Source organism: Cervus canadensis, chromosome 32 (assembly GCF_019320065.1).
Source record: "Cervus canadensis isolate Bull #8, Minnesota chromosome 32, ASM1932006v1, whole genome shotgun sequence".
Taxonomy (NCBI): domain Eukaryota; kingdom Metazoa; phylum Chordata; class Mammalia; order Artiodactyla; family Cervidae; genus Cervus; species Cervus canadensis.
In genome coordinates, this window is record NC_057417.1 from 29,318,953 (window position 1) to 29,333,601 (window position 14,649).

The window sequence follows — 14,649 nt, forward strand, 5'->3', positions numbered from 1 at the left end:
ATATATATATACACTGCCTGCAATCCAAGAGACCCAAGTTCGATCCCTAGGTCAGGAAGGTCCCCTGGAGAAGAGCACGGCAAGCCACTCCAGTATTCTTGCCTTGAGAACTCCGTGGACAGAGGAGCCTGGTGGGCTACAGCCCATGGAGTCACAAACAGTCAGACACGACTGAGCAATGAACACTTCATATATACTAAGCCAAGAGTCACCACGCAAGTGCTTTTACTGGCAGTAGGGCTGAATGTACAAAAACTTCTCAGAGCTGGATAAGACAAGGCAGTCACAAGTACAGATGATACCAGGAGTGAGGAAGAGTAGGTGAGTCAAAAGAAGTCGACATCATCTGGAGCATCCAGGTCACGGTATTCCACAATGGCCCGTGGGTCTCCACGGACCATCCTGTGCAGTCAGAAAGAGTTAAGATGGGGTTCGAGTTGAGGGTCTCTGAGAGGGAGTTTGCAGAGGGCCAAAAAAACGTAACCATCTTAGCCCATTCTCACCTGTTTCGAGGTTTCCCAGGGTAACCTCCCTGGCCTCGGAAGGCATCATAGTTTCCTCGGCCAGCACCATAGGGAGCATGGGGGTATGGGGGTCCCCCTGTAGGGACTGCAGGGCGAACAGCACCAGCTAGGAAAAAGATCAGTACAGAGTTGAAACACTGTGACCTCAACTATACCCTAAGTTTTCTTTCTCCCAGCCCCAGTTCAAGTCCTTCAACTCCCTCTTACACTTACCTCCATAGCCCAAGATGGGGGGCCTGGGCTGACCATAGGGCATCAGGCCCTGGGGAGTCTGGTGTGGGTAGGGAAGTCCCGGAGTCAGACCTGGGGGGAGTACAACAAGGACAGGAACATGAATTACTGCGGGGAGGGGGGCGGGGTGTGGAGAGACACAACTAGCTTTTAGTAATATGGCCTGAGAGTGGGGTAAAAACAGGTCTGATAAGTTAGAACCTGGAGTCTTTGAACAGTCAACGGACAGGGAAAAAAAAAAAAGGGGGAAAAAAAGAAAAGGGACAGGGAATGGGGCAGACCCTCACGGATCGTATCTTACTCTGGGCAGGGCCCGGTGGCTGAGCCGGCTTGATCTCGGGCAGAGCAGGGCGCTTGGCATCAGTGAGAAAGTTGTTAAAAAAGGCCACTTCCTTCTTTACTTCCTCAATCTTTTCTGCATGCTTATTGAAGATATGTTTACGTACAAACTCGGGGCCCTGGGTGAAGAGAGGAGGGGATCAGACTGAACAGTGTGGGCTCCCTCGCTGCCCAGACCTAAGCTTCAAGGACCGTCCTCCCCTCTCCAATCCCAGTGAGCACTTCCTCCCCAGGCTTGAGGCTTCCGGGCTCAACCCTCTCTTCCCACTATCCTAACAACACAACTCTGTAATCACAGACCTTGAATTTCTTGCCACTGAGAGGGCATAGCCACTTATCCTTGCCCAGTTCCTGGGTGTTAGAGGTCACAAACTTTTCCACTTCCTGTTCAGGGTCTTTGCGACCCATCTTCTGGGCCTCTTCCTCTGAAAGAGATTCTCGCACACTCAGCAGCGGAGTCAGTTTCTCCTCAAATGTCTTCTGCCACTCTAGGACTGTTGGGGTACAGACAGGAGCAGGTTGGAGAAGGGAGCCAGGAGGGGATCAGAGAAGAGGGTGGGAGGAGAGGGTGGCAGAGCACTACTACCAGAGCAGAACCAAGGCCAGAGGCAGCTGAGAGCAAGAGAAACCAGGATGAGGAGCAGGGAACTCACCTTCCCCATGACTGATGCGGTTGGGTGGCATAGGCCCCCGAACGTGGATGATGCCACAACGGTTGGGCATTTCATCCTCATTGGGGTACTCGCACGTGTTATAATAATCCAGGGAATGCACGATGCGCAAGTAGAGGAGGAGTTTGTCCAATACCTAAGAGAAATGAGAAGCGATGAGTTCATCACTCCTGCCCCTTTACCGCCAGAGCCAGGCTCTCCCTCACCCCACGCCCCACTCCCACTGGCACCTTGATCAGCTTCTCATCCCGCTCCACGTTGATCTCTGCAGGATTCCCTTCCTTCGGAGGCTCCTCGGGAGGGGCCCCCCCACTGCTCCCCAGTAGCTCTTCCTCCTCAGCGCTCACCTCCTCAATCAGGTAGTCAGTGATATTCTTCAAGATCGGGTTCTGCGAGGGCAGACTCTGGAAGGGTGAGAGATGAGGTGAGAGAGGCAGACAAAACTCCTCAGGGAAGCCAAGGAACCTTCGCATTTGAAATGGCAAAGTGGGGCAGAAAGGAGTTCAGGACTCAGCTGGCCTGTTACCTCTCCCTTATTATGTTTTAATATAATATTTTATATAACATTTATAATAAATATAATATTACATTTACGTTCTGCCTTAGCCCGTAAATACTCACTAATGTCAATCTGTTTCTTTGGAGCTGAAGGTGCCGCCCAGAAGGGCAAAGACGTGGGTGGGTAGAAGGGGTCAATGCTACAGATCAGGTAAGGCCAGAGGTGCCCCCAGCTGACGAGGTGGTAAAAAGTTCCCCAAGGAGTCACTGACCGCTGGCAAAGCAGGCGTCCCGGGTTCCGGGGCCCAGAGCTGGGTCCTGTCGTCCAGTGTGTGGACCAGCTTGGCTGCCAGCTTGATGTCGTTGCGCACGATCTGCTTGTGCTGGGTGATACCATTGATGTTGCGGACACGACGAGTCAGGTCTCTGTTCACGCCAGGGCTCAGCTCACACTCCCGGAGCTGGAGGGAACCGAAAGCTTACCAACACTCACCCGAGAAAAGCCACTAAAGACTGGCCCAGCTGAGCACGCCAGTGATCAGACTGAGCACCCTGATGACAGGGACCAGGATGTCTTGTTCACTCCAGCAGTCTCAGGGCCACACCCAGAGACAACTGCATGCAGTCCACATGGGCAGACACCATGGGTGAAATAAGGACTGGATGGATGAAGCCGTCAATGAACAAAGGAACGAGACTGTGCGGAGCATGCGAGGCCCTACTTTCTCTTCCTCAACAGCCCCACTCCCAGCACTCACTCGGATATTCTGCAGGTTCCAACAGATCTCCTTAATGTTCACGCTGCGGTCAAAGGTCACCCAACCACGGCGGAAAAACCTGAACAAGAAAATGCCCACATAATCCTGGGATGGAGGTGATGTTGGCCACTCATATTCCCTAAACCTTTTCCCCAAGGTATCCAGGGTCACGCCTCCCCACCTTCCTCACCTCCTCTCCGGCTGGGGCTCCGATAATGCCACACGCATAAAGCCTGGATATCGTTTACAAAGCTGGAAAAGCAGAGAAAGAGAAACCCTACCTAGTGACTCAACGATTTATTTCTTCCTCCAATCCCTATGTCCTTAGAACCCTGGGGAACTGCCTTTTCATCTTTCCTTGGACTAGGGGAGAAAACAATACAGGGCTCAAGAATAGCAGCAGTTGAAAGCAAATGCTGCAGTCAGGGCCGGCCTCTTTGAAGGCCATGGGCCCAGGGGAAAGGGACCTCCCTGTTAGAGAAACAGGGCTGTGTGTGCATCAGCAGCAGTGCGGGGTTCTCTTGTCCCTGCCGTCCCCTTCCAAAGCCTGCCTGTCATCCCTGCCCCCACTCACAGAAATGATCTCAGCCCGGGAGATGTTGGGCGCGATGTTGCGCATGAAGAGAGAGCACGTCTTATGCAAGGGTCGGGGTTTGCATTCCAGCCCAGGGGCGTCCTTAGGCTTCTCCCTCTCTTCTTCCTTGGACTTCTCCTTTTCCTTGAGTGTTTCATCTATGCAGGGAGCAGTGGGAGTCGGCGAAAACTCATCGTTGGATGAGCGGAGGACAGAGAGGCTGCAAAGCCTCCCCCCACCAGTCTCTCCCAAAAGGCCCCCCTCCTTACCGACTTCACCCATCTCTCGCCTCCACACCAGCCCCTCACCCTCCCCAGCACCGTCAGCAGGAAGAGACTGAAAATGAAACACACCAGCCTCCTCCTTCTCCTCTTCAGCCTGGCCACTCTCAGACTCTGACTCCGACTCGGACACACTGCCTTCGTCAAAGCTGTCATCGCCACTGTGCTTCCTATTCCGCTTCTTGCTGCTCTGTGAGACCCACAGCCAAGGAGGGGAGTCAGGTACCAGGAGGGGAGTCAGGTACCAGGACCCCACCCCGACTGCGACCTCGCCCAAGCGAGAACCTACCTTTTTGGCTTCTTTCTCGGTGTCTTCCTTCTTCTCATCTTTGTCCCCATCACCTTCAGACTTCTTGGTTTTGTCATCACTGGAACCATCATTTTCAGCCTAGAGGTAGACAAATCACCAGGAACATCATTCTCTCCTTCAGCCTTTTTCAGCGGGCCCTGCCCCACCCTCCAGCAGCTCAGCCCACAGGTTCGCCTCTCGCCCACCCAATACCCATTTCCCGCCCCACAGGCCTCACAGACAGCGCCAGAAGCCCCAGCCCTGAGACCTGTTTGCCGTCTTCTCTCTTATCGTCCTTTTCGTTGGCCTTGCGCTCTCCATCGCCCAGGCCTGGTCCGACACGGCCTTCCTCTTTCTTGCTGGGCTCCCCAGGCTTTCCTGCCTGTTCCTCCTCCTCCTCCTGCTCCAGGATCCGCAGATCATTCTCTGTACCTCCTTCCATCTTAATCACAGCTACCAACACAGGGAGCAGAGGTCACAATCCAAGGGTCCTGGCCTTCTGTCTCTGGCTTTCTATAGATTTTCATCTTCAGCCAAGACCCTGGTCACCAGACAGGTCCACCCCTCCCAATCCACACACCTGCATCCAGCATCTTGACAATGGCATCAGCTTTGTCTATGTCCAACAGAAGATTATCAAACCAGCCACTCTCCATGAGGGACAGGAACACCCTTAGTCGGTTTTGCAGGGCCCCTCGGGCCTCCTGCCGACGCTTCCCCACCTCATCTGGGTGGTACTTAGACCGAAACCTGAGAAGGAAAGGGCGAGGAAGAGCCAAACAGTCACTGGAGGCCAGAGCCAGGACATGGGGAGGGGCCCAGGAAAGTCAGGGCACAGCCCCCATCCTCTCACACCCACAGAAGGTCATAACAGTGGAGATCAGGGGAGGGGGTGCACCTGAACCACCCAAACCCCCAGAAAGGAACCAGAGGTTATGCTCTGAGAAGATCTGGGGGAGAGCCAGGAACTAAGAGCTCTGGATTTGGAAAGAGTATGACTACAGGGGAGTCAGGGCTGGAGGCAGACTGACTGCCCAAAGTGTCTGGGAAACACAAATTTTAAGGAGTGTAGTTTCCCACAGCTTCCCAGAGTAACACTAAAGAAACAGTAGGTCCCAAAGAACCTCCCTCTCCGAGCCAACCCCAAACTAGAATCATTAAAAGGATTACTCCCACCAGCTCCCTCCATCCCTTGGTGGAAGACAGGGAAACCTGAAATCACCAGAAAGGAAAAGCCACAAAAGGCAGGACACCTTTCTCCCCCCTAGGGAAAATAAGCAGCTGGTGAAGGGACAGGGAAAGACCAAAGGGAGAAACTGAAGTGCCCTTATAACCTCAGGTACTGCCCACAGGGGTCAAGAGAGGACAGGGATGGAGGGTTAAGGTAGAGCATGAAAAGAAAACACTTAAAATAGGACCCTGGGCAGGAGGGGGCGGGGAGGACAGAAGAAATTAGGATATGCAAAGAAGAAAGGGCAAAGTGTGAGAAAGTCCCAGAACAAAAACAAGGAGGAAAACTAAAGACCAAATAGAAACCAGGAAAAAACAAAAACCCAGTGGAAAGAGGTGTTAGCAGCAAGAACGGGGACAGAGAAAGAATGACAGGTTTATGATCAAGTAAGACAAAGACATGGGTTAAGAAGAAAGAGGAGACAGTGAGAGAACAGAACCACAAGTTGAGCAGAAGAGGAAGGGAAAGCCGCAGGCGTCACCTCCAGGATCTTTACCTTGGCCGCTTGGTCAAACAGAGCTCAAGATTTAACTAGCCGCGCCCAGGGCCCATGCTGGCTGGTGGGCCACCGGCTGGCTCCTGGCTGGGGCGCCCGGCCCGGGTGCCCCACCCCCGCGGGACTCCGCGGTGGGGGCCCTGACTGACTAGCTGCCTGAGCAATCACATTCAGCTAAACCGCTGCATTGTGCACAACGGTGCCCTGCCTGTCTGCCTGGCCCGGGCAGCGCGGTCAGCCCAGGGGGCTCATGTATGGGCTGGGTATGGTGGGGGTGGAGGTGGGTTTGCTCCGAGCTCCGTCGATGAGCGGGTGTAGTTCCCAGTTCTGGCTCTTTTCAAGGAGGAGGAGCAGAAAGAGGATGAGGAGGAGGAGGAGCAGGAAGGGGGGAAAAGATGGTTGATTAAAATTAAAACATCCACAAAAGGAAAAAAATCAAAATTCTTTTTCTGTCAAACGATCCTGAGAGCTTTGCTTCTCTTGTCTGGATTCGCTCGTTGCTTTTGGGAGGACGCCACCACCACACAGGGTCCCGGCGACCAGGGATGGCAGTGACCCCGAACGGCAAGGGGGAGGCAGTGCGTCTGCCGCCCCAGAGGACAGGTGGCTCTGGCCAGCTGCCTGGAGGTGGCTCGCTCACCGAGGACGGCGGGGAAGGGAGGTGGGGGGGCCGTGGCGGACGTGGAGGTGAGGAGACCCATCAGCCAGGGTTGGCACACTCCCCTCCCCCGCCCCCAGAAGTGCTGGACTGGGGAGATGGGGAGAGGACAGGACTGCAGGCTCCGCTGGGGGGCCAGGGGAGACGTGCCAGGGACAGGACGGCAGGCAGGGGGGGCACTCACCACTCCTCATCCTTGTGAGCCAGGAAGAAGTCTTGCATCTGCTGCCTCCGGAAGTCCAGCTTGTAGTCGTTGTAGCGCTTGACCGCCTCAGTCTCGTCCACAGCATCATCCAGGGACAGCAGGAACTCCTTGAAGGTCTTCATCACGGGGGGCGGCACACCCAAGTCAATCTCTGCTATGCTGCCCAGCCTGGGGTGGCAGGGGGATGCACCGGTCAGGAAGTCTTGGATGTGGGGGAAGAGGGTGGGGGAATGGGGGGACCAAGGCAGCCAGCTGCCCTCTCCCTTTGCCCACCAAGACCATCACCCGAGGCACCAACGGCCGCCACTGCCCACTGGTGCTCTTGTGTGCCCAACCCAATTCTCCTGGCTTCAGCCACCCCAATCCATCCCCAAGTGTGGACCCCCTTCTCCCGGCCCCCCGGAAGCGCAGGTCTCACCTGGCCTGAATAGGCAGAACAGGGTGCTGCACGATGTGGACGTCTGGGTGGCCCCAGGGCTGAGGGGGGCCATAAGCTGGGCCCCCACCCCCCCCAGCATAGGGCATCTCATAGCCACTGTGGTATGGGTCAGAGCTGTGCTCATCCCTGAGGGTGGGGGACACAAAAGTCAGACGGAGAAGGCACGCATCTCTCCAGAGGACAGAGGATGGGACCAAGGGAGGGGTGCACGTGGACTGCAGTCTCTCCCACAAGGGCTTAAAGGGACCAAAAGAGATGACTTGAGGGGAAATCTGAGCAGAGGAAATGACCAAGAAAGCTCTCAGCGGAAGTGAGGGAGGAGAGCTGAGGCCCGGAGAGAGGACAGAGAGACTGTTGCCATCTCACCAGTCTCGCCGCATGCGCTTCTGCGGGGGGCTGAGCTCATGCCGGGGAGGGGAGAAGCGCTCTCGCCGATTCCGGTCATAGTCACGATATTCGCCCCGACTGCGGCGCTCCCGGCCACGGTCCCACTCTCTGGAGGTAAGAACAAGTGGCGGTGAATACAACGACACAGCCGGGTATCCCAAGATCACACTCCTGGACGGGCTCTTTCTGTCCTATCTGAGTGGTTGTTCAGTCGCAAAGGCATGTCCGACTCTGCAAGCTCATGGACTGCAGCACGCCAGGCCCCTCTGTCCTTCACTATCTCTTAGTTTGCTCAAATTCATGTCCACTGAGTCGGTGATGCTCTCCAACCTTCTCACCCTCTGTTGCCTTCTACTTTGGCCGTGAATCTTTCCCAGCATCAGGGCCTTTTCCAATGAGTCGGCTCTGCATCAGGTAGCTGAAGTACTGGATCTGAGATACCCAGACTAAAAGCTGGAAACTGTATTCCAAAACCACCCTCTAAGGAGAAAGACTTGTCTACTTCCATCACTTCAGCCACTACCCACAAACTGATGGCTCGTCAACCCTTCCTCCAGCCTGGCCTTTTTTCTGAACTCCAGACCAATGTTACCAACTCCTTCTATTACTGTCCCCTCCAATTCAATGCAATCAGAATCAAACCTGTTACTTCCATCGCTATGGGCCCAAACCTGCCGCCCCTTGCCCCCACGATTTCCCACTTTTGGCTGCACCAACAGACTGTCCCGCATCCAGTTATCAAGGGTCACTCTCACCACTAACTTGTTATCAGCTTATTAATTCTCTGTCTCAAACCCAACGAAGGCTGTCCTTTTCCCTGCCATTCCCATAAACTCAGCCCAGGTCCACGTGCCCTGGTCCTGGCCACTTCTCCTTTTAAGTAGAGCCTTGGTTTGTATTCCCTACCTCTGGTCTCTCCCCTTCCTCCTCTCCAAGGTCAAAGGGCTCTTTCTCAGACACAAACGCGAACGTGTCATGCCCTCGCTTAAATTCAAAACTTTGGTTCCTGGCGACCATTCCAGATTCTCTACCAATCACCAGTGAACCCCATCTCCATCTTAACAAAAGAAAATCCTCTGCTATAAGCCAGTAGTTCTCCAACTTTTCAGTCTTGGGACCTCCTTACACTCTTAAAAATTAAAGAGCTTTTGCTTATGTGAATTATATTTATCAACATTTAGCTGAAAATTAGAACAGAAAAAAAAACTATTAACTTTGAAGTTACACAGTAATACAAATTATATATTTGTACAAGAAACACTATTTTCCAAAAAAAACATTTAGTGAAAAAAGTTGCACTGTTTTTTTCCATTTACAAATTTTTTCAAGGTCTGGCTTAATTTCAAAGGAGACAACTGGTATATGTTTCTCCATTCAACCTGTTAAGATACGTTGTTTGGTTGGAAAATGTGAAGATCTGGCCTCACAGTGATACGTACTTGAAAAAGGGAGTACTTTAATAACCTGTTCAGATTATTGGGGATATTCTGTTTGTTTGGTTTGGCTGTGCCATGCAGCTTTTGAGATCTTAGTTCCCCAACCAGAAATCCAACCTGGGCTCTCAGCAGTGACAGCCCCGAGTCTCCAACCACTGGACTGCCAGGGAATTTCCTATTCACTGTTTTTGATACTCCCCAAAATTTGGCAAGAGATAGTATCTTAAAGGCTAGTTGCAATGCTGAATCTGAAACCAAATCAACATTTTGTATTCTGCTACATTAAAGTTCATTATTCTACTTTGCTCTTTTAATGGACCTTGGCACATCTCATTACACAGTATTAAAATATAATCACTTAGTATCACTACCTATCTCATCATAACAGTCTTTAAAGCAATGGGGAGCTGACAAACTGACATTGCAGATAAAAGTTTTCCAAAATTTTAGTTTTCACTGGCAAGTTCCACTTTCTTATTGGCAACAAAACTGACTATTTTCCCTAAAGCAACAAGTGGTTAGACAGCAGCACCAACTCAATGGAAACGACTTTGGGCACACTCGGGAGACAGGGGGGACAGAGGAGCCTGACATGCCGCAGGCCACGGGACCAGAGTCGGACACGACTTAGTGACTGAACAAGAGCATCGCGTTCTCTGAGCTTTTATTCCCAAGAAAATGTCTACCAAAAACCCAAATATGAATAAGCACTGTTTGACAGCTGTCCATTCAAGTAAAAAACAAAAACGGTATCTCACAGGTTGGGGAGGAGGGTTCAAGGCTGTTAATTCAGCTCACAACTCAATCCCACAAAAGCTCCTCCTCAAGATAAACACTCTACTACAAGCGTGCAGGCTAGTCACTCAGTCATGTCTGATTCTTTTCAACCCCAAGGACTGTATCCCACCAGGCTCCTCTGTCCATGGGATTTTCCAGGCAAGAATCCTGGAGTGGGTTGCCACTTCCTACTCCAGGGGAACTTCCCAATCCAGAGATTGAACCCCTTCCTTGCAGGCGGATTCTTTACCACTGCGCCACCTGGGAAGCCCAGGTGATACTATATGCAGAAGTGCTTTATGCATACTTCCTAGTCATCATATATATTAAGAACTATATTAAGAAGTTAAGAATCTAACTTAGTAAAGTTTAAAATTGTTATTGCTTCTTCAACGACAGTACATGAAACTTTTTACTAAAAACTGCTGCCACTGCTTTGACTGTGCTAGGGCCCCTGCAGTCTCCCTCACCACTGCCAGAGCACCAAACCTCAATCCAGTGAAAGCAGCAATACTACCCTAGCATTACTATTAAAAGTTGCAAGCTAGTAACAATGCTTGCAGAGGGTGTAGAGAAAGGGGGACCTCCCCTCTACACTGTTGGCAGGAATGTAAGCTGTCTGCAGCCACTACGGAAAACAGGATGGAGGTTCCTCAAAAGACTGATATTATACTTGCCGTATGATCTAGCAATCCTGCTTAGTCACCCAGTCGTGTTCGACTCTGTGAACCCACAGACTGCAGCCCGCCAGGCTCCTCTGTCCATGGGGATTCGCCAGGCAAGAATACTGGACTGGGTTGCCATGCCCTCCTCCAAGGGATCTTCCCAACCCAGATTTCCCACATTGCAAATGGATTCTTTCCTGGATATCACTCAGACAAAACCGAAACTCAAAAAGATAAATGCAACCCTATGTTCGTAGCAACACTATTTACAGTAGCCAAGACATGAAAACAATCTAAATAACCACCTACAGAGGAATGGATAAACCATGTATAGTGTATACACTATGGTGTATAGTATTCACAAAGGAATACTACTTAGCCATAAAAAGGAATGAAATAATGCCATTGTAGCAACACGGATGGACCCAGAGATTATCATACTAGGTGAAGCAACTCAGAAAGAGAAAGACAAATACTATATGATATCACTTACATGTGCAATCTAAAATACAACACAAATGAACATACCTATGAAACAGAAACAGACTCATAGACATACAGGACAGACGTGTGGCTGCCAAGCGGGGAGAGGAATGGAGTGGGAGTTTGGCGTTAGCAAGTGCAAGCTATTACATGTAGAATGGGTAAGTGACAAGTTTTACTGTATAGCACAGGAAACTATTTAGTACTCTGTGATAAACCATAATGAAAAAGAACTTTTAAAAAAGAACAAAAATTTTAAAAGATAAAAAACAGTTGTAGGCTCACAGACCTCTGAGGGATTTTGAGAACCACTACTTGAAAAAAAACTAGAACATATGTTCTTTTCTGTGAACAACATTATGTCTCCAACTCCAAGTTGTTCACCCGACCTGTGTCTGAGGAATTCCCACTAATCTTTCCAAACCTTGCTAAGTGTCCCTTTCCTGTCAGCCTCCCATACACCACCTCCACCACTTCTCCCCTCCCTCACATCTGTTCCCTCAACATTTCACATCTTCATCATGACCTCTCATAGATGAATATATTCATTTACAGCATACATCCAAGGCCATTTTGCCCCACACTCCAAGCCCCAGACTGTCAACTCCTTAAGGACAATAACTATCCCTTGGCCATCTTCAGAATTCAGAAGAGTGCCCTTACTTGTCTTCCTTTGTTTTTTTACACCTTTATTTGCATTAACTTTTTGCAGCATTTATTCCCAGACCATAAGTTTTTGTTCCTTCAGCTTTTTCTGACATATCTTTTTCTTCTGGGCAGCCTCCTCTTCTGGTTTAGGAACAAGCTGTTCTTTTTCAGTAAGGATCATCTCAGCGAGGCAAGGAGAGCTCATGTACAGGTTGATCCGACCCTCACGGTTGGATCAACCTGTACATGAGCTCTGTAAGTCCTACACAGCATCCTGGGTGCTTTGTTCACCTGGATGTGCTCAATGACCACAAAATCTACATCTAAGCCTGTAAGTTCAGCATTACTCTCTGCATTTTTGAGCATGTGCAGTAAAAATTCAGCACTCTTTTTGGGCCACCGACCCTGTGTCCAGCCTCACTGCTTGGCCTATGCACACCTACCAATTCCACCGTTAGGATGGAAAGGCACACATTGCTTCTTTAAAGTGACATCCTTCAGATACTTAATGGCTTTTCAGATATGCATACCCTTAATTGCCTGGGCAGTTTCATGAGTGTTCTTAAAGTGAACAAGAAGATCTGAACCTCTTGATCTGCATGATTTTGAGGGGTTTTCCGGGACAAGTGAATAGCACACCATTTTTAGAGGTCACCCCAGGCTGCTTACCGGAAAAGCATCTTCGGACTTTCTTAGAAAAATACTAAAGAAAACAAGGTGGCGCAGACCACCTCCAGTGAAGAGATATGTTTAGTGAAACACTGAACAGCTTACTAAGCTTCTTTTTCAAGATGACACTGAATGAATAAATGCTACCGCAGTAAGCCATCTCAAACTTTTTTTCTGATAACCTGTTTCCAAATCAAGTCTGTGATATCAAGTCACTGACTAGATACTCGTGATATTCCTTAGATAAAAATCTTCCTCAATTCCTTTAAATAGCAATTATTTAAGGGAAAAACCTCAACTCTAATCTACTCCAGAACATCCCAGAAAGCTAATCACTAGCTACGCCAAACCTAATCAATTAATCCCATCCATGGATCAGGGATGGCATCACCAACTCAATGAGTCTGAGCAATCTCCAGCAATCTCCAGGGAAGCCTGGTATGCTGCAATCCATGGGGTCGCAAAGAGTCCGACCCTACTGAGCAACTGAACTGAACTGATCACTGTTCAAAGAACTCTTTCTGATTCCAGCCTACACTACTACAAGAAATTTAATCATATCCTGATAGAGAACTAGTCTGACCACCTCTCCAATCAAGCCAATTCTGTATTATTACTTTTTTTTTTTTTTGAGTCAACTTTCTGGGGGTATAACTTACAAACAATAGAATGCACACGCAAACACTGCTTTTTCCTAGTCAAATTCTTACTTCTGCTGCTCTGATCTTCTGGACATTTCAAAAATTAAGCCATAGAGCAATGAAGTCGAACCACATAAAACAGTCAAGAACGAGCGATTTCATATGGCTCGACCTAATAAAGCTTTAAGAAAAATGCAATGAAACTTGAATGCCCGACAATAAAACAAGTGGACGAAATTAAGAAAAAACTGTGTCTTACCGGTCATTCCAATCATCCCCTCGACGTCTTTCATCTCTCTCCCGGGAACGGTCGTAGTCGCTGCGCTCTCGTCTAAACTTGTCCCTGCGCCTTCGATCATACTCGTCATCACTGTCACCCATGGCGCTGGCTGAGGGGGCCTGGAATCCGGAGAGGGATGATCTGGGCGTTCAACAATGACGACAGGAGCAGAGGACCCCACCCCACCCCCTTTGCAGCAGCATGCCCGCCTCCCTCCACAAAGGCCAGCCCTCCACCGACCCCGCCATCATAAGGCCTCCGACTCTCCAGTCGCCCCCAGCGGCCTCCCCGCCCACCCGCAAGCCCGTCTCCCAGCTTCCAGCCCCAGCCCGGCTCTTCCCGCTCCAGGCCCCTCCCCCCACCTGGAAGCGGTCGCGGCCGTTAGTCTCGCGGTCCAGCCAGCAGGTTCCCTGGGAGATCTGGGCCCGCCCCTTGCCTCGGGCGCGCGACGGGGAAGTCGAGGAGGGTGAGGAGACTGAGGGCTCTCGGCGACGGGGCCGAATAGACGCGAAGAAACCGGGACAGCCGAGAACGGACGGTCGGCGCGCGCAGCTCGAGCTGCGCCTGCGTCACCCGCAGAACAGCTCCCGGAACCACACACTGCACCCAGCAGGGCCTGATGGAGAACTAATTAGGAGAGGGAAAGGCTGGGAGCACCGAGGACTGATGGGAAGGGGCGGGCACCCAGAAGTCTCGCGCGCTCTGCGGGACGAGACCTGTGCGGGCGAGAGGAACTACGGGAGCCAGGCGGGACCAAGCCTCGGGAGGGCGGTAGACTCCCCCTCCCCGCTCTGGCCGTGAGGGAGCGCTTCCTCCCGCCGAGGTCGGAGGTCGCGCTTCCCCGGATGTATCCGAAGTCTAAACCAGTTGGCATTCAGCTGCTTTCCACCTGTGTTTAATCGCGGAGTCCCCCGACTTCATCAGGAATGGTTCTCCCCTCTCCTTGCGCAGGGCAGAGGTTTAGGGACTCTTCCGTTTTCGCGGACACAGCAACCATTTTAAAACATTTCCCACCATTTTGTGATCCCACTAGAGAACCAACCTTTATTGGTCGTCGATGTACGCTACCTGCAAAACCCATTGTTCCTGCTCTTCTTCCACAAAGGCACCCCATCTTTAATTAAAAGTGGCAGACCCCAACCAGCACCTTGATGAGATCGGTTGTAGGTTGTGATCCTGACCGCCAAGCAGGATCTGGGCTGCCGCAGATTAAATGCAGCACCACCCCAGGGATAACAAAAAAAGTGCTTGTTCAGTGAGTTGAGTGTGAAGACTTTAGGAAATGCTGCCTTTCTTGCACATACTGCATCCTTGTCCCCAGGGCTTGTGGGGGCTTTGCGGGGGGGGGGGGGGGGGGGGTGTCTTTACAGAAACTACTTTAAAAAGAGTGTACAATGGAGTTGCAAAAAACTGGTCCAGGACTAGGAAGACCCTTCTGATCTTGATTCTGCCATTTGGGAGCGATGCAA

General features: G+C 51.0%; 1 protein-coding gene across 2 annotated transcripts; it reads right to left on the reverse strand.

The window, feature by feature from the left end:
* Positions 1–202: 202 nt before the first annotated feature.
* SRRT (serrate, RNA effector molecule) lies at positions 203–14,603 on the reverse strand. 2 transcript variants are annotated; one of them, XM_043456548.1, is made up of 20 exons: positions 13,543–14,603; positions 13,160–13,299; positions 7,561–7,689; positions 7,174–7,320; positions 6,735–6,923; positions 4,746–4,915; positions 4,434–4,618; positions 4,166–4,264; positions 3,949–4,066; positions 3,596–3,753; positions 3,212–3,273; positions 3,022–3,100; positions 2,536–2,724; positions 1,996–2,169; positions 1,748–1,901; positions 1,395–1,588; positions 1,057–1,213; positions 738–827; positions 504–630; positions 203–402 (listed from the first exon to the last, which is right to left on the reverse strand). In XM_043456548.1, exons 2-20 carry the CDS (start codon positions 13,279–13,281, stop codon positions 327–329), a joined length of 2,619 nt encoding a protein of 872 aa, XP_043312483.1. In that variant the 5' UTR covers positions 13,282–13,299; positions 13,543–14,603; the 3' UTR covers positions 203–326. The 2 variants fall into 2 exon arrangements, with proteins under 2 accessions (XP_043312483.1, XP_043312482.1); XM_043456547.1 differs by having other exon boundaries at positions 738–839.
* Positions 14,604–14,649: the final 46 nt, after the last annotated feature.

Excerpts from the sequence above, each read along its gene's own strand:
- SRRT (XM_043456547.1), bottom strand. The coding sequence starts at position 13,281 with ATGGGTGACAGTGATGACGAGTATGATCGAAGGCGCAGGGACAAGTTT. Across the intron at positions 4,916-6,734 it reads GCTCACAAGGATGAGGAGTG|GTTTCGGTCTAAGTACCACC; the intron begins GTGAGTGCCCCC and ends TTTCCTTCTCAG. Across the intron at positions 4,067-4,165 it reads CCGAGAAAGAAGCCAAAAAG|AGCAGCAAGAAGCGGAATAG; the intron begins GTAGGTTCTCGC and ends TGGGTCTCACAG.